General features: G+C 33.8%; 13 protein-coding genes across 13 annotated transcripts; 7 read left to right on the forward strand and 6 right to left on the reverse strand.

Annotated features, from left to right (window-relative positions):
• The first annotated feature begins 105 nt into the window (after positions 1–105).
• Positions 106–1,861, forward strand: HYPBUDRAFT_152279 (GTPase-activating protein). Its single transcript, XM_020220932.1, has one exon. The coding sequence runs from the start codon at positions 143–145 to the stop codon at positions 1,451–1,453; it is 1,311 nt and encodes a 436-aa protein (XP_020078162.1). The 5' UTR covers positions 106–142; the 3' UTR covers positions 1,454–1,861.
• A 325-nt stretch (positions 1,862–2,186) lies between these two features.
• Positions 2,187–2,621, forward strand: RPS12 (40S ribosomal protein eS12; the record flags this gene model as incomplete). Its single annotated transcript, XM_020222172.1, has 1 exon — positions 2,187–2,621. The coding sequence occupies one exon, from the start codon at positions 2,187–2,189 to the stop codon at positions 2,619–2,621; it is 435 nt and encodes a 144-aa protein (XP_020078163.1).
• A 250-nt stretch (positions 2,622–2,871) lies between these two features.
• HYPBUDRAFT_152280 (uncharacterized protein) lies at positions 2,872–4,797 on the forward strand. The gene is made up of 2 exons (XM_020220933.1): positions 2,872–2,965; positions 3,021–4,797. Exons 1-2 carry the CDS (start codon positions 2,913–2,915, stop codon positions 4,756–4,758), a joined length of 1,791 nt encoding a protein of 596 aa, XP_020078164.1. The 5' UTR covers positions 2,872–2,912; the 3' UTR covers positions 4,759–4,797.
• A 122-nt stretch (positions 4,798–4,919) lies between these two features.
• On the reverse strand, positions 4,920–5,864 carry HYPBUDRAFT_121289 (cornichon family protein). Its single transcript, XM_020219260.1, has 2 exons — positions 5,804–5,864; positions 4,920–5,641 (listed from the first exon to the last, which is right to left on the reverse strand). Exons 1-2 carry the CDS (start codon positions 5,818–5,820, stop codon positions 5,251–5,253), a joined length of 408 nt encoding a protein of 135 aa, XP_020078165.1. The 5' UTR covers positions 5,821–5,864; the 3' UTR covers positions 4,920–5,250.
• A 214-nt stretch (positions 5,865–6,078) lies between these two features.
• HYPBUDRAFT_152283 (uncharacterized protein) lies at positions 6,079–6,836 on the reverse strand (the record flags this gene model as incomplete). Its single annotated transcript, XM_020220934.1, has 1 exon — positions 6,079–6,836. The coding sequence occupies one exon, from the start codon at positions 6,831–6,833 to the stop codon at positions 6,090–6,092; it is 744 nt and encodes a 247-aa protein (XP_020078166.1). The 3' UTR covers positions 6,079–6,089.
• A 518-nt stretch (positions 6,837–7,354) lies between these two features.
• On the reverse strand, positions 7,355–11,794 carry HYPBUDRAFT_5154 (uncharacterized protein; the record flags this gene model as incomplete). Its single annotated transcript, XM_020223486.1, has 1 exon — positions 7,355–11,794. The coding sequence occupies one exon, from the start codon at positions 11,792–11,794 to the stop codon at positions 7,355–7,357; it is 4,440 nt and encodes a 1,479-aa protein (XP_020078167.1).
• Positions 11,795–12,370: 576 nt separating this feature from the next.
• HYPBUDRAFT_152286 (uncharacterized protein) lies at positions 12,371–12,670 on the forward strand. The gene has a single exon (XM_020220935.1). It carries the CDS (start codon positions 12,508–12,510, stop codon positions 12,661–12,663), a length of 156 nt encoding a protein of 51 aa, XP_020078168.1. The 5' UTR covers positions 12,371–12,507; the 3' UTR covers positions 12,664–12,670.
• A 1,183-nt stretch (positions 12,671–13,853) lies between these two features.
• HYPBUDRAFT_91552 (uncharacterized protein) lies at positions 13,854–15,656 on the forward strand (the record flags this gene model as incomplete). Its single annotated transcript, XM_020223882.1, has 2 exons — positions 13,854–14,890; positions 15,245–15,656. Coding segments are annotated over 2 exons (1,449 nt in total), but the record flags the coding sequence as incomplete, so codon positions are not given.
• A 1,344-nt stretch (positions 15,657–17,000) lies between these two features.
• HHT1 (Hht1p) lies at positions 17,001–17,411 on the reverse strand (the record flags this gene model as incomplete). Its single annotated transcript, XM_020218340.1, has 1 exon — positions 17,001–17,411. The coding sequence occupies one exon, from the start codon at positions 17,409–17,411 to the stop codon at positions 17,001–17,003; it is 411 nt and encodes a 136-aa protein (XP_020078170.1).
• Positions 17,412–17,691: 280 nt separating this feature from the next.
• Positions 17,692–18,801, reverse strand: FESUR1 (Fesur1p). Its single transcript, XM_020220936.1, has one exon. The coding sequence runs from the start codon at positions 18,708–18,710 to the stop codon at positions 18,081–18,083; it is 630 nt and encodes a 209-aa protein (XP_020078171.1). The 5' UTR covers positions 18,711–18,801; the 3' UTR covers positions 17,692–18,080.
• A 216-nt stretch (positions 18,802–19,017) lies between these two features.
• HYPBUDRAFT_152288 (uncharacterized protein) lies at positions 19,018–19,660 on the reverse strand. The gene has a single exon (XM_020220937.1). The coding sequence runs from the start codon at positions 19,371–19,373 to the stop codon at positions 19,068–19,070; it is 306 nt and encodes a 101-aa protein (XP_020078172.1). The 5' UTR covers positions 19,374–19,660; the 3' UTR covers positions 19,018–19,067.
• Positions 19,661–19,809: 149 nt separating this feature from the next.
• Positions 19,810–20,457, forward strand: YSA1 (ADP-ribose diphosphatase; the record flags this gene model as incomplete). Its single annotated transcript, XM_020218385.1, has 1 exon — positions 19,810–20,457. The coding sequence occupies one exon, from the start codon at positions 19,810–19,812 to the stop codon at positions 20,455–20,457; it is 648 nt and encodes a 215-aa protein (XP_020078173.1).
• A 122-nt stretch (positions 20,458–20,579) lies between these two features.
• On the forward strand, positions 20,580–22,606 carry HYPBUDRAFT_10507 (uncharacterized protein; the record flags this gene model as incomplete). Its single annotated transcript, XM_020218389.1, has 1 exon — positions 20,580–22,606. The coding sequence occupies exon 1, from the start codon at positions 20,639–20,641 to the stop codon at positions 22,604–22,606; it is 1,968 nt and encodes a 655-aa protein (XP_020078174.1). The 5' UTR covers positions 20,580–20,638.
• Positions 22,607–22,766: the final 160 nt, after the last annotated feature.

Raw genomic sequence — 22,766 nt, forward strand, 5'->3', positions numbered from 1 at the left:
AGTTTATAAATACTTGGAATTTCAAAGTATTAGTAATTTCCATGTTTTTGAAAACGATGATTTCAATAAAAAAGTTTCTAATTCAACTAAAGAAGATATCTTCACCGATCAATCATTATCTTTAATTACTAAAAGATATTTAATGAAATTCTTAAAATTTGTTTTAACTGATAATAATGATCCAATTAAAAAACAAACTTTGATTGATCATTCAAATACTCCTATTGAAACATTTTTAAGTTCGAATTTTAATTTGGAACCTCCTCAAATTAATGAATTGGTTTATTCAATTGGTTTAACTACTAAATCTTCGACTAAAACTCCTGAAGCAATTTCAAAAATTAAAAGATTTTTAATTTCTTTTGATGTTTATGGTAACTTCCCAGTTATGGTTCTGAAATATGGTGGTCCCGGTGAAATTTCTCAAGGTTTTTGTCGTAGTGCTGCAGTGGCTGGTACCACTTATAAATTAAATACTTCATTAGTTGATTTTGATCCTCAACTGAAAGTTGCCCAATTTAATGATGGTAGCCATATTAAAATTAATGAAAAAATTATTGTCGCTCCAACTCAAGTTCCTAAATTTTTACAATCTAATTATAATGAAGTTTCTGAAAATTTGAAAACTTATAATATTACAAGATTAATCACTGTGGTTAGAAAAGATTGTAAAGAGTGGATGTCTGAAAATGAATCTTCTGCAATTGTCGTTTTTCCTCCAAAATCTTTACCTTCAAATAATTCTCAAGTGGTTCAGGTTATTATTCAAAATGGTGGTACTGGTATTTGTCCCGATGGTCAATCTATTTGGTACAGTCAAACTGCTGAACAAGACCCAAGTCAATCAAAATCCGATTTAGAATGTGCTTTTGAGAAAATGGAATCTTCCATCTTAAGAGAATCCTCGAATGACTTAGATGATGTTTTAACTAACGAGGACTTTGTGGTAAATCCTCAAGGCACTCCGATCTTAGTCAATTCTTTTAAATTAGGTGAATCTTTACAAAATTTTGTTCCAAAAGAAAAATTAGAAATTGTGGTTAAAGTTGGTTTTGTTCAAACTACTTTTATAAAACCTGACTTATCAAATGTTTTAATCCCTGATGATTCAAATAATATCTCCAAGAAAGTCGTTCCTGATTCAGAAGATATAATTTTTGCTAATATGCCTTCTTCTGAAATTAGTTACGATGGTATTGTCAGTGAAGCAAAATTATTATATCAAAGAATTACCGGTACTGATGAGGATTTCTTCGATGTGGATTTCGAAGATGAAGATGAAGAAAACTCTAATACAATTAGTTCAACTAGTAATGGTGCCAATGGCGCTAGTGCTGTTAGAGCCTCAAACCCTGGTGATACTGATAATGAAATGGCCATTGATGATAGCGATGATGATTCAGCCGCTAGTCACCATCATGAGCCATTCGGTGCCGCTGAAATGGAGTTGTAAGTGCCTTTAATTTTATTATGTTTCGGATGTTTCCCCAATGATATGGTATTTATAGAATTCGATTGATGAATTGAATTACAACTTCATTAATCCTTTATGTCTCTTTTTCCCCTTTTTTTTCAAATTTTGGTTTTACCTGACTCTACTCTACCGGGTTTTAATTTATTATATGCTCTTTTATCAGACATCTAATCCATCAATTGCTTATCAGTTTGCTTTATCTCTTTGTTTAATTCTCTCTAGTTTGCTTTTATTATCTTTTTTATCTTATCTTATTTTATGAAGATATTTCTGTTGATCACCAATATATTCTAATTCACCTTTTTCATTTCAGTCCTTTACCAGTTCCTTATTCCGTTTCTTTTTCTTACGAGTGAGACTTAATGTCAATGCCTATATATATTAATCCCAAGCGATGTGTTTGTTAATGATATAACTTAAAGCTTGTAATCCTATAGACCTGAAGCTCTCCTCTTTTTTGCAGTAATCAAATATAGCACGTGCGTAGGGCTCAAGCCCTACATATGTTTTCAAAAAAACCAAAAACTAAATTTTTTTTTTTTTTTTTTTTTTCTTTTTTTTTTTCTTTTGCGAGATGCCAATGCGAATCCATTGAAAAATTAGAATCGACTCTCAATAGTTTCTTGTAATGATATTTTTACTTCTTCACTGAGCAGAGAGTTAATCCCCTGACGAAGAAGTCTATTAATATCAATCACTCAAATTAATTAAAATGTCTGACGTTGAAGAACAACAAGTTGTCGAAGAAGTTGCCGTTGAACAACAAGAATCCGGTTCTATCTCTATTGAAGATGCTTTAAAAGTTGTCTTAAGAACTTCTTTAGTTCACGATGGTTTAGCTAGAGGTTTAAGAGAAGCTTCTAAAGCTTTATCTAGAAGAGAAGCTCAATTATGTGTCTTATGTGACTCTGTTACTGAAGAATCTATCATTAAATTGGTTGAAGCTTTATGTAACGAACCAGAAGAAAAAATCCCATTGATTAAAGTTTCTGACGCTAAATTATTAGGTGAATGGGCCGGTCTTTGTCAATTAGACAGAGAAGGTAACGCCAGAAAAGTTGTTGGTGCTTCTTGTGTTGTCATCAAGAACTGGGGTACCGATACTGAAGAAAGAAACATCTTATTAGAACACTTCTCCCAACAATAAGCGAGTCGTATCTAAGTTGAACAAGTTTCTCTTTAGGCCTTTTTAGGTACATACCAAAAAAATATAGTGATCGATGTATATTAATATAACGTTTTTACTATTTTAATACGAAATGTAGATTTCTTCCATATTAATTGGAAAAAGTAGGTTGTCGGTGGTGTTTGGGTCTTGTAACATCTAGTAAAAGGCGCGTCTTTAAAACTTATCAAGTGAAGACTTTTGGATAAACATCTCCACAACTTGCTTGACAGTCATAATCACAGTCTATCTATTCATATTGCAGTCAATGATATGCCTTCTCAAAGTAAGGAAGAATTGAGACAGGCCAGAATTAGGGGTTCAGGGTATGCTCTATTACTTTGATCAACCATACAAATCAATACTAACATAATATTCCAGGAGTCGTGATGCCAATATTGCATCCTTAAACATTGGTGCTAGTATAGTAAAGAAAAGTAGAGGAAGGCTGAAAGCCTCGAGTAAGAAGGACACCTCGTCGGAACTCCCAAAGTCATCGAAACTACGTTTAAAGGAATTGGACTCTGCACTCGTTCATCCATCCGATATAAATTTACCTCGATTTCGAAATCATGACAGAGACTCACTGAAAGAAACTACTTCGAAGGATAATAGCTTTGAGGGCGATGAAGAAAGAATAACAACAAGAAAAACGTCCAAATCATCTAACGATTTTATCACCCCTCAGAACCAGTTAACTCATTCGGAACATCTGATAGAAGATAGCATAGATACTACTCAAATTGGTGTTGATGGTGTTGATCCGCCTAGCTTCGCTAATCTTGACGATATTGATTCTTTTAAAGAGGATCTACCTGAGAAGACTTTTAAAAAAGAATCTATATTCAAAAAGCCTGCAAAAAAGGAATCTAAACTGGATCCAAGAAAATCCGGTAATAAAACTAAGACCGATCTACCCATGTCAAACGAAAGTGATATTTCCAACTCTCAGCATAGTGACTTTACTTTATCTAAAAGACCTTCACGTCGCCTGAGGCCCTCCAAGTTTACTGAAGGGGATGAAGAACTCGACAGGTTGCTCGGGTTGGATTCTGGTGATAATGATGTATATACATCTCTGAAGAAAGAACATAAAGCAAATAATTATTTCGATGATAGTGATCTGCCAGCTGATGAATATGAAGAAGAAGATGATGATGATGATAATGATTTTGAGATAAGATCGTCTAAGACCAGGAAGTCAATGGCCTCAGATGTCGAAACAGAACCCAAAAAGAAAAAACATAAAGGCAAAAGGAAAGAAAGTGAAGGCAAAACATCTAAAATTGATCTGGTCTTATCTAGAGCTAATAAGCCAAGCGTTTTAAAGTCAAGGCTAAAATCTTCTCGTGCAGAAGGTGAACCTGAGTTTCCTGAGTTTCCTGAGTTTCCTACAACATTCAAAGAGGCGAAGCCTTTACTTTCACTCAAATCAATCATCTCTATACCTCCAAGAGCTAGACCTAATACAACTGAAAAATCTGTTTCCCTATTGAAGAAGCGAATAGGTGAAAAGCAACGTCCTCTTTTGATTGATGTTCAAAGGCTTTTAACCGATTCCACCAGAGATAAAAGATTAAGAGTGAATACGTTGGATGTTGTACAACAGCTTATCAAGAATTTTGAGCCTAAATTACATAAAAATAGATTTCTTGATGAACAGGCTATACACAACGATTTTAAGGCTCACTTTTTAAGTCAATTGGAGTCTATCGGAGACGTACATGGAAGCATTAAAGATCTTCATTTTGATGTGACCAATATTCAAAAACAAAAGAATGATATGAGACGGAAAATTTTTGAATTGAAGAAAGATCATTCGAAAGTTGGAAACGATCTTAATCAACTAAGATCTCAATATAACAAATCTAAAGAAGATTATGAGTCTTTCACCAACATGTCTGATCAATTATGTGCTTTGAATAAAAGTATATCCAAACATAGGGCTGGATCATTAAATGATGTGAGTGCAGAATCTGAGAGTATTGAGAATGAGCTCACAGAAGATGTAGATGAGGAGTTGGCATCATTATCAAAGATCATTGATCCACAATCTGGTATTTACAAAAAGCTTACGATGATAAATGAGAAGTTAAGTAAAGTAGATCATGAATTATAGTGTTGGTCTCTAGTTTATTTTTTTTTTTTAGCAGTCAATATATATTAGACATAATAAGAACATTCTACATGAAAATCAAAGTTCGAAAATTGAAAGATTACATTTGCAGATTTATCATGTTGTCATTCAAGACCATTAAAATTACAATGTGATAGGAAGTAGTTTGATCTATATAGACGAGAGAATTGAAGGTGAATAATTAACAGACAAGACGATTGTTTCACTAGTTGACTGGTAAATAACAACAGATAATAGGATAATAAATTAGTGATTGACTCTAGTCAAACAGTACAGGAATAGCAAATAAAATCAAAGAAAAGTAAGACAAAAAAAAAAAAATAGTCAGAACTCATAAAGCTCAGGCTAAAGTTAGCAGACACAATCATAGGTGGTTAATGACAATGATGACGGAAGAAAGAAACTCATAAAGTAGAGGGAGCTGGTCACAGATCCAAGGAAGGAAGCAGCAACAATCAAACTCGTTCGAACCGCTTATTCAGTGACCAATGCCATAATCATTCTGTATAAGTAGAAGAAGAACATCAACAAGTGGAAACCTAATTTAATGAAAGATTCTTTCTTGTGTTTGGATAAAGTTCTGAAAATTTCAGTAGCATCTAACAAGTGGTTCTTGTTCAAAAATTTGTTGACATTGAAAGCTAATAAAGGTAAATTTAATAAAAAGACAAACCAATAGCCATTTACTAAGAATAATGCAGAGAGAACAGCATGTAATCCACCTTCTGGGATGAACCATGGGTTCAATTTGTTACACAACTCAATAGGGTTGATGTAATCACATTCTAAATCAGAATACATGATAGTAAAGAAAACTTGTGCAAACAAGTTGACCACATTAACAATAACAGCTAAAATAAACAATCTGAATGCTTCGTTAGTAAACTATTTCTAGATATATTAAACCTTGGTGTTATTGAATCGTGTGATCATATCCTGGCTGTTTCACCATTAACTTCAATGTTAATTGCTTTTCAACACACCTAACACCCATCGATGTTATCATTGGAAGAGCAGAAATACATACAAACTTTCACCAGACATCACAACGACTTTCAATCTAGTATTTAACTTGGATTATCTACTCAAAACAAGAATGCTTATATAGATTTAGTTTGTCTTTGAAGGATCACTATTTTTTCTCTTCGATTTTCATTTTTTTTCCAATCGGCAGCTTAAAATTGTTCTCACAGAAAATTCCTCTATTTTTTTTTTTGAATTACAGTTGATTGTAGACTTCCTTATCGGGAAGTATACGAACAACTGGGAATACATTATCGCTTTTGAAAATACTATCTATTGGTTTATAAAAACTACACCTTCTCTTTACAGATCCAATTGATGTTACTCACCATAGCTGATTCTCCCACGTTACCGGCAAAGTCTGTAGGGAAGTCAATGCCAGCATATTGAATCAATCGGTCCCAGTTCTTAAGCAGAGTATCAAAATGATACCTAATGATATGTATTTCTTTAGTTGACCTGTTGAGGACCAAAGCTTGAACCCAATTCCCCAAACGGACCAACTTGCCTTGGAAACCAACTTGGTTCACCTCCATAACCAAGACCTTTGGTATGTCTGTAGTTTCCTTGGGCTCTCTGACTTCTTTATGGGGAGTATGATTTATGGGATCAAGAGAACGCCAGATTTCAATGTAGTCCGTCTTTCGACCAGTCTCAAAATTCACCATAGACCCAGTCTCCCTTCTGTCCTCACTTCCTTCGATATTGCTGAAGTCGCCAACGTCTGGTTCACCTCTGCATTCTTCTAACAGCTTGCCTGTTCTGATTGATTCGATCACCTCAGTGGTGCTTACTTCATGCTTGAAATTTACTCTGCTAGTACCTTCAATTGGCTCCTCGACTCCAGTTATCCCCCACTGGAACACTTTGTCGAAAGCTTCCTGCTTTTCTTTAGTGTATGGATACTTGGTGCTGTAAATTCTAATATCAACAAATTCATCATTTGGAGAGGTAATGACATATGTGCTAGTACTTTCTTCTGGGTCCACTTGTTCAGGTATCCACTGTAAGGATACTCTTCTAGAAAAAGACATTGATTGTGGTTTGGCACCTCTTCATTTGATTATTTCATTTTTCTTTATATATAAACCGGAGACGGAATTTTTCTTCTTGCGCGGAATTGACGATGCTAGACGCTTTGGGGATGCTTTGGGGCTTACAACTTCGTAACTAGTTGCTTATACTAGATTGGTTGTAGAAATGATTGTCTAAGTTTTAGTACGAAGCAGCTTTTGTTTGATGTCTGTTATATTGTTCGGGACGGTAAACCAAAATTTTAGGAATAGTTTTGGCATATACTTGTTTGAATTATTGCAAAATTATCGCAAAATGACTGCAAAATATAAACAGCGGTGAACAAGAATCACTGGAATGACTTGGCCGGCACTTAATATATCGAGCAGTAAGAATGTCAAAAACAGAACATTGCAGATACCAAAAGTGCCAGTAAATACAAGTTGAGGGATAACCCCATAGTTTTAAAAAAAGTTATTTCTATATTATGACCTATACTTACAGATGAAAAATAATATACAATAGTTATACATGTCACATATCAATCATCAATACTACCCGAAACCATTCTTCGTTTCAAGCTCATGCGTTTCGTATGAGAAATAATTCCACCATCTAATTCTTTTAAATGGCGGAAAAAATTGATTAACAATGTCTCGTAATCGAGCCTTTCCTTAAAGCACTTAGGATTAGAGTCGATCAAAAGCTTTTCAACGTACTTTGAGTCCCTTTCAGACCAATCACTATTTCCTTTGCTCATTGACTTGTAGTGGATTGCAAAGTTTTCAATGTCATCCAATGTTTCTAAAACTATTGGACTTGAATCATTAGTATACTTTTGATACTGCGAAAATTCTAATTCTTGTGGATTGAAAACGTATGGGTAGTGATCCATATTCACCTGATTTAATCTGAAATCAAGTAGTTTTATTGTGCTTCTACTTCCGGCAAGACTTTTTAGGATCATTTCAATTGTACTAATATTATTGCTCAAAAGATATACCTTTTTCAAATTCTTCATTCCTCTTAAGCCTTGAATATTGCTTAATTTATTGAAATTCAAATTCAATTCACGAACATTAGGAAATAAATCTGAAAAACCTTCAGGAAGTTTCGAAAGCCCCATAGCCGATAAAATCAAATTATTCAAGTTTAAAAACGGATTAACTTTAATTCTGTTATTTAAGGTATCTCCATCGTATATAAAATTGAAATATGAATTTCCCGATAAGTCTAATTTTGTTACGTCACTGACTTCAGAAACCATTTTTTCAACCAATTCAGGATTTGCCTGGGACTTGCAAGATACCTCTTCCAAATAAGTTAACCTTTTTAAATCAGACGTAATATTGATAAAGTTACCGTCAATTCTCAATACTCTTAAAAACGGATAAGGTTTTAAATCGAGTCTCTTCAATCTATTGAATTTCAAAAGCAATTTTTTCAAGAGTAAATGTTTATCACCACATGCTAGAGTTTCCAAATGGTTTTCATTTAAATTCAAGACTCTCAAATTTGGTAAATTTTCAATACCTATTACTTTTTCAATTCTATTTTCTGATAAATTCAATTCTTGAAGATTAATCAAGTTAAGTTTACCAAAATCGATACTTCCTTCGATTTCATTTCTTGAAATATTTAATGAAGTCAAGTTCGTCAAGGCACCAATTCCATCGAGAGTTGTAATTCGATTATCTTGTAAATTCAATTTAGTCAAGTGAATATTATGGGAAAAATTCGAAAGATTGATTAGACTATTAAAAGACGCATTAATAAACTGTAAGTCTTTAAACTGTTTAAAGGAGGTGATATTATCAATATAATTATTAGAAATATCAAGATTCAAACATTTTCTAGGTAAACCTTCCAAAAATTTGATATAATTATTAGAAATGTTAATAGTCTTCAAATTAGGTAAAAATTTGTATAAATCTTTGATATTATCTAAGGAACAATTTGCTAAAGAAATTTTATCCAAATGACTCCATGATACATCAGAAGAATTATTCGATAATACATCAGTGATAACGGAAACCAATTTTTTCCTTATTTGTGAAAATGTTAAATCATCTAATTGTGATACTTGTGTAACGTTACTACCACCGGAACTTAATTGATCGGGAGTGATTGGGAATTCATCAACTTCATTCTTGCTATCCATTTGATGATCATTGCTTGAGTTCATAGCATGGGGTAAATCAAATGATACTTCTAATTTGCTGTTCATTCTTCTTGCGCTGCGATGAGGAGATTTTAAAATGCTACCATCGTTAGGACTTTCATTTTCATTATAATGATGAGCATTTTCCTGAAATTTATTATTATTGTTATTATTCAAGTTATTATCATCTTCCTCAGAATGAGTTATCAAGTCTTCAATAGAATCTAAACTACCACCATGTTGATTTTCTTTATCATTAGTGACCCATTTTTGATTTTTAATATCAAGTACCATATTATCATAACTTACTGGTAAATTTAAATCAGGTTTAACCCGACCTCTTACAACATGATCATTAATATTAGGATGTTCAGGTATGGTTGAAAGATTATCTGATTGAAGTTTTAATTGAGATGCACGTTTCCATTTAATAATGTCATTATCCAAGTGATCATCACTGATTTCAATATCATCAATTGAAATTTCTTGAGAGCCGATTTCATTATTCTTTTGATTATCATATTCGTAATCGTCATTGAAATCGTTATTATTATGATCATAATTATTATTATGATCATGAATTTTGTCAGTTTTTTGGTTTGAATTTGCTAATGCATCCATTAATTTTTCATTTTCTAATTGGAGTTTGAAATATTCTTGTTTAATAAAGTCTTCATTTGAGTGCATTTCTTTAATTGCTGATTCTAATTGATCTAAACGGGAAACAAGCTGTTCAACTTTTGCATCATGTTTTTCACTAGAATCAAATGATGAACTGCTTGAACTTGAAGCATTACGAGGTTGAAATTTTATAAAACTTCCCAATTCATGTGGAACCGATTCCATTGGTTGTAATTGAGGTATAGGATTTTGAGATAATTGACCATTTGATTGAGTTTTGAATTCTTTCATTGGTGATTTATTGAATTTGAAATCGGTTGCAGGAGGTTGATTTAAATGGGCTGGTAATTTATTTCTTGCATTATTTATCTCAGTTATATCATCAAAAGTATATGAACTTTCATTATGGGATTTTGAATTTTGATTTTGAATTTCGTTATTGACATTATTAATAAATTGAGATTTTTCATAAGAAGTAAATTCATCAATGTTAGTTGGTTCTTTTTTCAGATTATCATCTGAATTAGAATCATCATTATCAAATCCACTATCATAAGATGAAAAAGTATCTTGAGAGTTAATTTCATCAATACCATTAAGTTTTTTAGGAGTTGAAGTTGCAGTTGTATGATTACCATTAATTGATACGCTTTCATTAGAAGGATTTTTCAAAGGTTTATTTGAAGATCTATTACCCTGATAACCTTTTTTTTGAAGATTATCAAATAAGTTATTAGCTCTTTGACGATATTGTTCATCAGAATAGGAAGCATTTCTAGGTAAATTTTTAACTTTAAAATTTGAAGAGTTAAATGAAATTTCATCAACTTCTGGTTTTTTAGATTTTGGTGTTACTTTAGACAAGTTTTCTAAAAGTTCACTCATTTTGTTTCTAGTGAAGGTATTATGTTTATGTTCGAAAGGTTTAAAGGGAGAACCAGGATTTTTCGATAAATTTTGTTGATAGTTATTATTTTGAATATTATTAAATTGACCAGTTTTATTAATGGAAACCATTGGTGTTGAAATAGTGGAAGAAATTGAATTATTATTATTAATTGTATTATCATGATTATTTGAAAATTTATTTGAATCTAATTTGAAACTTTCATTTGTCATAAAGATATTTTGTAATTGATGTTGAGATTGTTTTCGATCTATATATTCATCATTAACTTTTTTCCACATTGGAATTTGAATTGATGAATGTTTTGAATTATGAATCATTGTATTAGTAGAAGATAAATTTAAATTTAAATCATCAGCATTTAAATTTGGAGGAGTTTTATTTAAACGAACTGAGGCAACAAAATCATTAAGATTTAAATTATTATTATTTACAGGTTGATCAATCCATTTTTCATTAAGTTCAGCAGGCATCCAATCAGGGGTATTCAAATGATCATCTTCATTTTGATCGATTATTTGAGAATTAAAATTCATTGTTTTATTTGATTGAATTATTGGAGGAGTTTTAAAAATGGAAGAAGAATGATTTGAAGAAGGAGGGTTTTTACCAATTGAAGGTTTAGTTTTAGCATTTGGATGAGATTTATATTTGAAAGTATTTGGGACTGAAACTGGTAAGGAAGTATAATTACCTGAATTGATAGAAGGACTTTCACTATTATATTCGAAATTAACGTTAGGTTGATATTTCAAATTTTTTTTATAATCATTTTCTGGGAGATTAAAGTTAACACTTTGAATTTTAGGAGCAGAGGATTTATTTTCTTTATCACTATCGACATTTTCAGATAATATTTCGTCATTGTTTACTGAGTCATGGATAATTTCTGTTGAGTTTGCAAAAGGTTGACTATCATTATTTGATTTTTTAGGAGAATTGAATTGAATGCTGGGAGAGGAAGAAGAAGAAGTGGAGGATGCTTGTATATTAGTTGATTCTTCAAGGATTGGATTTAATTGATTTTCGATCGAATTGTATTTGTTATTTGAGTTATTTGAAGTATTTGAATTCTGGGAATTAGTGGATATCACATTTGAGTCACCAAAATGGAAGGATCCAGTATCAATTTTTTGATTTATATTTACATTTTCATCATTGGATGAAGGTAAGGTTGATCCAATGCTTCTATTTATCATTCCGTCACTCAACTCGGTATCTTTGATATATTTTCTGATGTTCAATCCGGTAGAGCTTTGCCCGGAAGAAGAGTCCAGTATAAATCGACTCATGCTATTCAATGTGATATAATCAAGTCAGTGATGTTAGTGTCCGACGTATAAACGAGTCAATGATGTAATATCGAGTCAATGTGATGTGTATAATCGAGTCAATGATGTAATATCGAGTCAATGTGATGTGTATAAACGAGTCAAAGATGTGTAATATCGAGTCAAAGATGTGTATAATCGAGTCAATGATGTGTAATATCGAGTCAATGATGTGTATAATCGAGTCAATGATGTGTAATATCGAGTCAATGATGTGTAATATCGAGTCAATGATGTGTAATATCAGTATGTGGTTCCAGTCAAAGACTTGTCAGGCAAGTAGTACGCTGGTATTCGTTCAATTAATGCCCACCAATACCAGTCCTCAAGAGTAATGAAGAAGTGAAGCTCAATGATGAGGTTGTTTTTGTTTATGTTTTAACTTAATCCACAAACAAAAAAAATTGAGTACTGTTTACCTTTTCTGTAACCTGCACAATCGGCGCTGCCGGCGAGGTTTGCAGGTTACAGAAAAGGGTTCCAGGTCGATCTGTGGACCTGCACACAAAGCGAGAAAGAGAAAGTGAGAGAGAGCGGTCCATATGCAGCACACCCAACTTTTTCCCAATTAACTGAATCGATTCTTTGGTTATCTGAACACCTACTTGTGCAACTGATCCGTTAGGGTGTTGATCCGTTAGGGTGTTGATCCGTTAGGGTGTGGTTGATCCGTGATGCCCATGTCAAGCGCGTTGTATGTTATTATGGCTGTAGTCTACATATGGTTCCCATTAGATGTATCTGCGAAACAACAAGGACCCCTTAACATTACAATATTCTCAACCGATCGTTTAATCCTGCTTACTTTGAATTTGCAGTCATTATCATGACCCCTTTCTACCTGGCATCTATCCCATTATTCGGCAGTCTTGAGTAAAAAGGTTGGTAGATTACAATTGATTTGGCTTTCAGAACAATTTTTTTTGTAATGGTTGTTTTATTTGTACACTACCTGATCCACAGCACTACCCTTGATTCTTCAAGACAGTCTGGCGACCCATTCTGGAGTGTGATCGCCTTACATTTCAATTGGGAATTGGGCACCAGCGCTTGGTCAGCTACGGAGCGTGACCTTCTCTTGAAAGAGAGATCATCATCGATATTAGTGAGGATTTGTACTTTGATAATTTTTTTTTTTTTTTTTTTTTTTTTTTTTTTTTAGTTTTTTTAGTCTTTTGTTTTTTTTGACTTTTTGTTCGTCCTTTTGGTGTTTTAGGTGATTTTTCATTTTTTTATTCTTTCTCCTTCTTTTAATTAACCGTTTAGTTACGACTGCTATTTCAATTCTACTGTCAATTGATCGACCACTCTTACCTCCCTTTTGATCCCGTCAGGTCTTATACATTTATTGATAAATCACCAACTTATATTAGCTTTTATTAGCTTTTTTTTTTTTTTTTTTTTTTTTTTTTTTCTTCTTCTTCCTCTCTAATATATCTTTTTTTTTCCTTGCTCCTGTCTTGCTGGCCTATGTCTTTTGATTCTTTTCATTCTATCAGTTAGTATCGGTCGATTTATAATCACTATACTTTTATCACTCCAATTGCTTTCCAAGTTTGACTAGTTTTTGCTTTTTTTTTTTTTGTCTGTTTGTTTGTTTCGTTTGTTTCGTTTGTTTGTTTCGTTCTTAACTTAAATTTTTCAGTTTTGGTTAATTTTAGTTCCTTCCTTTTCCAAAAGATCCATTCTGTTTTAGTTAGTTGTTAATACTTTTCTCTTCTGATTTTGTTTTATCATTACTCTCTTTTACTTCTTTAATTGATTATTTATTAAGTGTTTTTTTCTTTTTCTTTTCCTTTGTTCTCTGTTTCTTCAATTCAGCATGTCTTATATATCTTCATCCAGTAATCCAACTCCTGCGGATGAATATTCTTCAAATGCTCCTATAGTTCAGGTTGAAGGAATTAATAACCAACAGAATCCAATAGAGCAGGATTCTTTATTGACTAGCAAATCTTCATCTTCATCTTCAAATAAATCATCTTTCCCAAATACTTTGTTGCCATTCAATCCAGCCACCACTATCTCAAATACTGCCAGTCATCAACATCAACAAGAGCAGGAAATGTTGAGCGGATTTGCTATCCCCAATCCCCCAATTTCCACCCAACAATCAAGCGTAATAGCTGCCGATAAAGATTCCATAGATTCAAACCATTTGCAATCTTCAAATCAAAATAATTCTCAAATCGATTCTCCTCGTACTCTATGGATGGGTGACTTAGATCCTTGGTTAGATGAAAATGGAATTGCCGATTTATGGTGGACTATTTTAAATAAAAAAGTTTCGGTTAAAATTATTAAACCAAGAATTTCAAAACCCGATATGGATTATTTGGGATTATCTCATTCTGGTTATTGTTTTGTTGAATTTGAATCTTTTGATGATGCTCAACAAGCTCTTAGCTTAAATGGTAAATTATTACCAGATATTGCCATGCCTTCTCAACAACAATTTCCTAAAAATCCTGATAATCAAAAAAAATATTTTAGATTGAATTGGGCTAGTGGTGCTACTTTAACTGCTCCAATTATTCAAACCCCAGAATATTCATTATTTGTTGGAGATTTATCTGCTTCAACTACTGAAGCTCATTTACTAGCATTTTTCCAAAAAAAATTTCCAACTTCAATTAAAACTGTTCGAGTAATGACTGATCCTGTTTCTGGGAAATCCCGTTGTTTTGGTTTCGTTCGTTTTACTGATGAACTGGAAAGACAAAAAGCTTTAATTGAAATGAATGGTGCTTGGTTTGGCGGTAGACCTTTAAGAGTTGCTTTAGCTACCCCAAGAAATAATTCTAATCAAAATAATAGTCTTCAAAATCATTCTCAATTTCAAAATCAAAATCATCATTCTCATCATCCAAATGGCCATTTTCGTAATCATACCCCTAATTCTTTAACTCCTGGTAATCCTTCTCAAGGTATTTTTTCTCCAAATAATAGAAATAATCCAAATTTTTATAATGATCCAAATCAATCAGACTTGATGTTTTTACCTTCTCATTCTGCTCATCCTCCTCCTCCATCAGCCTTGGCTAATTCACCTTATGGGTTTTATGGAACTCCCGTTTTACAACCTCCTCCATTTGATAATAATTTAATTGGTAATGCTAATACCCCACCACCTCCAATTTCAAACATTGGATCAAACTACGCTGGTCGTCCTTCATCATCATCCGATGTTCCTGATCATTCGAATGATAATCCTACTAAGAATAATCCTACTAATAATGAATTTGCTGGGTATCCGCCTGGTGCAATACCTGGATTAATCGGAATTCCTAATTCAATTGATCAATTTGGTGGTGGGCCAGTCAATCCCTTAATAACTGGAGGTACCAATGGAGCCAATGTTGAATTCAATAATCAGCCAAATTTAAATCATAATTTTTCACCTAATTTAAGAACATTACAAGGTAATTCTCAAGGTCAACCATTTACAGACCCTAAGAACACCACTGTTTTCGTGGGTGGATTATCATCTGAAGTTTCAGAACAAACATTATTTACATTATTTAAACCTTTTGGTCTTATACAACAGGTCAAAATACCACCGGGAAAAAATTGTGGATTCATTAAATATGATACTAGAGAAGAAGCCGAAGAAGCAATTGGAGCAATGCAAGGTTTTATTATTGGTGGTAATCGAATTAGGTTAAGTTGGGGTAGAGTTTCAATGAATAATAAGAAATATCAACAACAACAACAACAAGTGGCCCAAGCTGCTCAAATACAAGCAGCAGCAGCTTTATCTATGGGGATGGATCCTGCTAGTGCCATTGCCGCCGCTGCGGCAGCAGCAGCAGGGGGATATCCACCACCACCACCACCACCACCCCATGCAACAGGAATACCACCAGGAATGCCACCTCATCAAAAGTATGGTGGAATACCACCCCCTCCACCACAGGCGCTTGGGATTCCACCACCACCAATTCAAGGAGCAATGGGGAGCCCATACCTCAACCAAGGGTCGGGAACACCCCCTCCTTACATGAGAGGACAACATCGTGGTAGTGGTAGTGGTAGTGGCAGTGGAGTTGGAACTAATGAGGAAGATTTAACAACACCATTTGATACCAAAATCTCTGGATCACCAAAGATGCCACCAATGGATCCATATTTTTATGGACATCCACCACCACCTCCAGGTATTAATGATTATAATTACTATGGAGGGCCAATTGGATTCAATCATCCTCAAGCGCCGGATCAACAACAAGATAGACCGCAAGAAACAACTAACCCTGAAGACTTGGTTGAATCGATGACCACTTTAGATCTCGATGAAGCCAAACAAGAAGGTTCAAGGGAAGGCGAAGAAATAGAAGCATCAAAAGAAGTTTCGAATGCCTTACCCAATAGAGGACCTGGACCACCAGGAATGTTTGCACCACCAATGTATAATGGAGGGTTTCCTATGCAAGATTATTCATATATGACCCATGTACCAAATGAATATCTTTATCAAGCCGGCTTCAATGGACCTCCCCCACCTGTGGTCAACCAAGGAGCCCCAACCCAACAACCAGTTGCACAAGATCAAGACAAAGAAGAAAAGGCTCAAGAAAAACCAGAAGAAGAAGAGCCAAAGTCGAAAGAATCTGGGGTTGATGTTAAAAAAAATTAATTACATATGACTAATATCCAATGTTTTCACGATTACTACTTATACATTGAATTATTAAGTTTGCGTTGGCTAATTGCCAATATACTGTTACTTTTCATTTTCGGTCTGTTTTATTGATTATATTTTTTTGCGATTTTAATTATCTTTCCTTCTCGTTAAATATTCCCTTTATTATTCCTTTATTCTTTTATTCTTTGTTTCTGTTTACACTTTATTATTAGTTTTGATTTTTTATTTTATCTCTTTATTTCATGAGTAATTTTAAAAATTTGTTAGTTCTGTTTAATTATCAATATTTCGTCGTTTAAATAGCGCACGTAGGAAAAAGTATGCAACCGCTTCCCTTACATTTTGATGAAATGGACTTTTTTTTTTTTTGTAAATTTAATATATAGAGAAAGAAAAGAAAAAAAAAGAATAAAAGAACCAGAGAATAACACACTCAGGATAGAACTATAGGAAGGACATTAGAGAATCCAAAATAAAACATAAAACAATATAAAAAGAAGAAAAGAGTAAAAAGGGAAAAATCTATGATCTTTCACCTCTTAATCTTCTGGCTAATTGGATATCCTTCTTTTGAATAGTGACTCTCTTGGCGTGAATAGCACACAAGTTAGTGTCTTCGAATAAAGAAACCAAGTAAGCTTCAACCGCTTCTTGTAAAGCACCAATAGCAGAAGATTGGAATCTCAAATCAGATTTGAAATCTTGAGCAATTTCTCTAACCAATCTTTGGAAAGGTAATTTTCTGATCAATAATTCAGTAGATTTTTGAAATCTTCTAATTTCTCTTAAAGCAACAGTACCTGGCTTATATCTGTGAGGTTTTTTAACACCCCCAGAGACTGGAGCTGATTTTCTGGCAGCTTTAGAGGCTAATTGTTTTCTTGGTGCTTTACCACCGGTAGATTTTCTGGCAGTTTGTTTAGTTCTGGCCATTTTGTATTAACGATACAAAAAAAAAAGAGAGAAGTAACTACATCACCACAAAGGAAAAAAAGTGGGAAATCCTATTTATATATAACAGCAGAGGGGGAGAAAAAAAAAAGGGAGGATTCGTTAAATGAGCAGGAAAAAAGAAGGCAATTTTTTTTTTATTGTGTGACTTGCTGAGTTGATTAGATAACCAAGGGCTAAAGTGTCAGTTTAGGAAATGCTGAAATGGTTTCTTCATGAGCATACTAATTTGTATAGAGGCAAAGTCGCACTAATTTTGAGAACAAGGGAAAAAAAGTGAAAATGTATGAGAATATAACTGCGGGAAAAGCAAAAAGAAAACAGTGCGCATTCGCATTTAAAGGGGGTCGTGGCGCCACCAGCCCGATTCGAGACCAGGAGATTACGGGTTTTCCCATCGCGCATCACGTGACAACAACTACACCCAGACACCACGGGGGAAAGAGCATTTGCAGACAAACGGTCAACTACACTAACCAGATAGAAGATAAATATGATTATAGCAATGAATAGATAAAAATACAAAAGGAAATGCAATAAGAGAATGAAGAAAGGTAGGGAAACACGGCTTTCAACAAGACTGATTTATCAGAAAAAATCTGAAAGAAGTAAAATAAATATGAAGTTTTATAATAAATAATGGGGGAAGAATTATTTTCTGTACCATAATCTAGTAATTCTGGTTTTCATCATCTTTTTTTGTAATTGGAAAACACCGTACATCAAGGCTTCGGCAGTTGGAGGACAACCAGGAACGTAAACATCAACAGGAACAACACGATCACAACCTCTAACAACGGAGTAAGAATAATGGTAATAACCACCACCATTAGCACAAGACCCCATGGAAATAACCCATCTTGGATCGGCCATTTGATCGTAAACTTGTCTTAAAGCTGGTGCCATTTTATTAGTCAAAGTACCGGCAACAATCATAATATCGGATTGACGAGGAGAAGCTCTGAAAATAATCCCTAAACGATCTTGATCATAACGAGGAGTAGAAACATGCATCATTTCAACTGCACAACAAGCCAATCCAAAAGTAACTGGCCAAAAGGATGATTTTCTGGCCCAATTAGCAATGGTATCCAACGAGGTTAAAGCATAATCAACTGGTGAAGATGCACTTTTTTGAGACATCAATGGGAAGTCAGTTGGCATGGGTTTGGGAGTTAAATCCTTGGACGAAACATAACGAACATTACTATATGGAATAATGGCTCTGACACTGGATTTTCCCACACTATTGAGTATGGATTGTCTGGCTAACGAATACATGGTTAAGCTTAGGCTTTATAAGAAAGAGTTTGAGCTATAACCAAAAAATTTTTTTGTTTTTCTGTTAGTTAAAGAAGTCCACCAATTTTCTTCCCTTTTTTTTTTTTTTTTTGTATTTGTATGGTGAAGCCTTTATAAATTGTACATCTATTTCAATCAGCAAGTATTTATCGACACTGATTGGCCACGACATTCGCATTCTTACTACGGAGTATCCCAGGAATGTCGTGCGCTACCGGAGCCTGTCGGGGAAACCCTCGCACGGAGCCACGACATTGTCTTCCACTCCGAGGGCTGCCCCGGTGTACGGGTTGTATACGTTTATTGAAATATTGATAGCTATATATAATGGGTCAATTACTGGATTACGTCGTCCAAGTAAACCTTGAGTTTTTGGAGGGTTTCTTCTTTGATTTCTTGCGGTACTATTTCTTCTGCCTTTGGTTTCAAAGATGAAAATAATTGTTCGAAATTGATGTTTTGATCATTTTCTGATCGTTCCTTTAATTCCCAGTTGGCCACTTGGGATACTTTATCAAACCAACCTGATTCGTATAGTTGCAACTTGAGTTGTTTGCTTATTAGATCATAGTTTCCCGATGATATGAGATGTTCCTGGATTTGTGATTTGATGGCATCGAGTTCCTCCTGATGTTGAGTCATGGCGAACCTATTGGACAGACCGAGTGATTGAACTGATTGCTTGGGATGTACTTGGTCCAGCTGAGACTTGAACTGCCAACTGTTAGAACTCTTACTTGAGCTGTTTCTTAACTGTTATCTGTTGATTTGGTTATGTAGTACTTTTTTTTTTTTTTTGCTTTTGTTTATTTGACGTTTTCAGTGAGCAACCCTTTTCCGTAGCGATTGCAAGCTGAATACCATCACAATATATACTACTAGCTCTACCTTCATTCAACAAAAGTTACTGGTAATGCTTACGGGTGTTTCCAAGCATCATATTAGTCAATTGAAACGTGGTGTCGGTGTTCCCTACAAACCCTGTCAAAGTATCGTGCGATCTTGCGCAACTTTAAATCAATTATCAAATCAACCTACTACTTCTACTTATCGATTTTTTTCAAAATCATCAATTAACATGTCAACAAAACCTTCGCCATACAAAGCAAAAGTCAATTCTGTTGAGAAACTAGACCAAGGCAATTGGATTCAAACCCGTAGAATCAATTATACTGATCCAAATGGTAGTAATAGAGTATGGGAAATGGCAATTAGAACTACCCGTACTGAAACTACTAATATCGATGCAGTTTCGATTGCCGCATTAATATCTTATCCTGATAAACCAAAAGAAATCGTCTTGACTAAGCAATTCAGACCTCCATGTGGATCAGTTGTTATTGAATTACCCGCTGGTTTAATTGATCCTAAGGAATCGGTCGAATCAACCGCAATCCGGGAATTAATTGAAGAAACTGGTTATCACGGTAAATTCATTTCCCTGTCGGAAACTCAAGTCAGCTTATTCAGTGACCCAGGATTGACAAATGCTAACATGTCCTTGGCGTTCGTGGATGTTGATATCAATGATGAAAGAAATAAAAATCCTACACCTGAATTAGAAGATGGTGAATTCATTGAAATTTTCACTTTACCCATTAATCAGTTATTAAAAGGTCTTCTTGAAGTTACTCAAAAAGAAGGCTGTGCCGTAGATGCAAGGTTATACCATTTCGCTGCTGGAATCGATCTTGCCTTTGCCAATAAAGACATTCTTACAAATTAGAGTATATAGCTTTATAATTTATTAGTCTTTCCCCATAATTCTGAGTGTAGTTACTGGCTTTTTGTTCTAATATTTTTTTTTTTTTTTTTTGGTGATCTTTTTGCCCTTTGAAGCCGAGTAATCGGTAATAGACCCTAGAAGCACTGACTCTTTAGTTCCTATAATCAAATTATAGATAGAAATGTCTTTCGAAACTGGTGATATTTGCAGCTTCTGTCTTGGTGGAGAGGATGACATTCCGCCTTTCGGTAAAGCCAAAGACGCTAAAGAACTTATTCAACCTTGTTCCACTTGTACTATGACCACTCATAGAAAATGTTTACTCGATTGGTTTAATTCTTTGTCTCCCGATTCTATAAAGAAAGTATCATATTCCGAACGAGTAGCAGAATTTGTTTCTCAAGTACAAGAAGAACGAGATCATCGTCGTAATCAACACGAACATGAACTCCAAGAAGAAGAAACCGATAATGGATCAAGCAATGATGATGAGGACCGAGAGGAGAATTTTGACCAGCAAAATCAACATCGTAGATTGGCAGATGATTGGGACAATGATTTAGATCAATCAGATTCCGATTTTGATGATATTGATGAAGAACGAGAACTTATTGCTAGATTATTAAATGCATCGAACCCTGCCAATGATATCCCTGATAATAATGCCACCACCACTATAGATATCAATATCTCCCCAGCACTGATTAATAGGTGGTTTTTGAGCTTGGCGTCCGACATAAGATTAGACTTAAGAGGATCTTCTAAAAAAGTCCCATTCGATGACTCAACTATCCTTTTAACAACTCCTTGCCCTCAATGCAAGTCTAGGATAACGGTGTGTATCAAGCGTTCTCTTTTGCTTACATTAGCCTCTGCTTTCCGAGGGGTGATTAATACCGGTATTCAATCCTTTGGAGTAATGCTTGGTCTCACTGGTGCAGCAACAGGTGTTATAACTTTAGGTTACGTTGGAATTTCAAGAGTAGGTTTAAATATACTTGACTGCTTAATACCTTCGCCATTATTGATATCAATGTTGAGCAAAAGGAATAGTACTACTTTAAACTCATTAAGAAGTTTCTTCCCGATTAATAATCAGTCTTTCAATACCATTGAAGATATTGTTACAAAAGGAGTAATTGATCAATTCAAATTTAGCCATATTCCCATTTTGCCAATTATTCTATACAGAATGAGATCATCATCTATAATGGATTGTCTTTTTAGCAGACAGAAAAATAATAGCATGAGCAATTGGGTAACGGAATTAATGATATCTAACTTCATTTCATCACTAGGTAATAATCAATTAATTAAAAGTTTGTCTCAGAATATCGGTCATATAGGTAGAAATTTAAAAGAGCTTCCCTTAAAGTCGATTCCTTCATTGTTAACTCAAGGTATAAATATTTGGGATCCAAATATTATAATCGGTTTGCTAATTCCAACAAGATGGGCTTATGATTTCTTATTCAGACTTATCATTAACACCAAGTATTTTGATTACATATCAGTAATTAAACCAAGACACATAGCAAATAGTGTTACAGATGCAGAATTATCTAATTTGGAAGATTTACAATACGACTTATTGCAAGTGAAAAAAAAAATTGAAAAAGTATATCAAGACTCAAAATCTTCTTCAAAACAATCAAATACTTTAAGAGCAAGCCTCTTGAACAGCTTTAAATCCAAGCTTATTTTCATTGGTAAGATTCTCAGTTATAATTATAATTCCTCAAACCTCAACTTACCTTGGGAATATGTGAAATTGAAATTGAAATATTGGTTTTATAAATCAAAAACATGCATGCAAACTGATTATTCCACCATTATGATGCAAAATTCTTTAACTTTTAGAAGTCTCACAACATTTATTTGGCCAGTAATAAGTGGAGAATTGGGAAGATTAATCAACAGCTTCATTTTGAATCATGATGTTTTCAAAAATTTGAAAAACATTCCAAAGGTAAATTTGAGGATGATGTCAAATGTTATAGCCCTTATATTAGTTGTTCTAATTAAGGACTTGATTAATTTATACATGGTTTCAAGGAAAGTCAAGCAGTTGTCGAAGATGGCTATTGTTAAAAAAACGAAGAAGAATAATATACAGAAGACCAATTTACCTGGATCATATCCAAATTAACTAGCTACATTGGATTTAAAAGAGTCACAATTATACATTTAAAGTGAATTTTTTTTTTACTTTTTCAGATATTTTTCTTTTAAAAAAGGTTGGTAAATAATACAAATTATATAAACAAAATTTTCAAAGACCAGTTTTTCTTGAAAAATTAAATTAAAGT

This window comes from Hyphopichia burtonii (genome assembly GCF_001661395.1).
Source record: "Hyphopichia burtonii NRRL Y-1933 unplaced genomic scaffold HYPBUscaffold_2, whole genome shotgun sequence".
In the NCBI taxonomy this organism is placed as follows: Eukaryota; Fungi; Ascomycota; class Pichiomycetes; order Serinales; family Debaryomycetaceae; genus Hyphopichia; species Hyphopichia burtonii.

Bases quoted from the DNA above. Each gene is read 5' to 3' on its own strand.
- FESUR1 (XM_020220936.1), bottom strand. From the start codon at position 18,710: ATGTATTCGTTAGCCAGACAATCCATACTCAATAGTGTGGGAAAATCC.
- HYPBUDRAFT_152280 (XM_020220933.1), top strand. From the start codon at position 2,913: ATGCCTTCTCAAAGTAAGGAAGAATTGAGACAGGCCAGAATTAGGGGT. The intron at 2,966-3,020 runs GTATGCTCTATT...ATAATATTCCAG, and splicing joins GCCAGAATTAGGGGTTCAGG to GAGTCGTGATGCCAATATTG.
- HYPBUDRAFT_152279 (XM_020220932.1), top strand. From the start codon at position 143: ATGAAATTCTTAAAATTTGTTTTAACTGATAATAATGATCCAATTAAA.
- HYPBUDRAFT_152288 (XM_020220937.1), bottom strand. From the start codon at position 19,373: ATGACTCAACATCAGGAGGAACTCGATGCCATCAAATCACAAATCCAG.
- HYPBUDRAFT_152286 (XM_020220935.1), top strand. From the start codon at position 12,508: ATGCCCATGTCAAGCGCGTTGTATGTTATTATGGCTGTAGTCTACATA.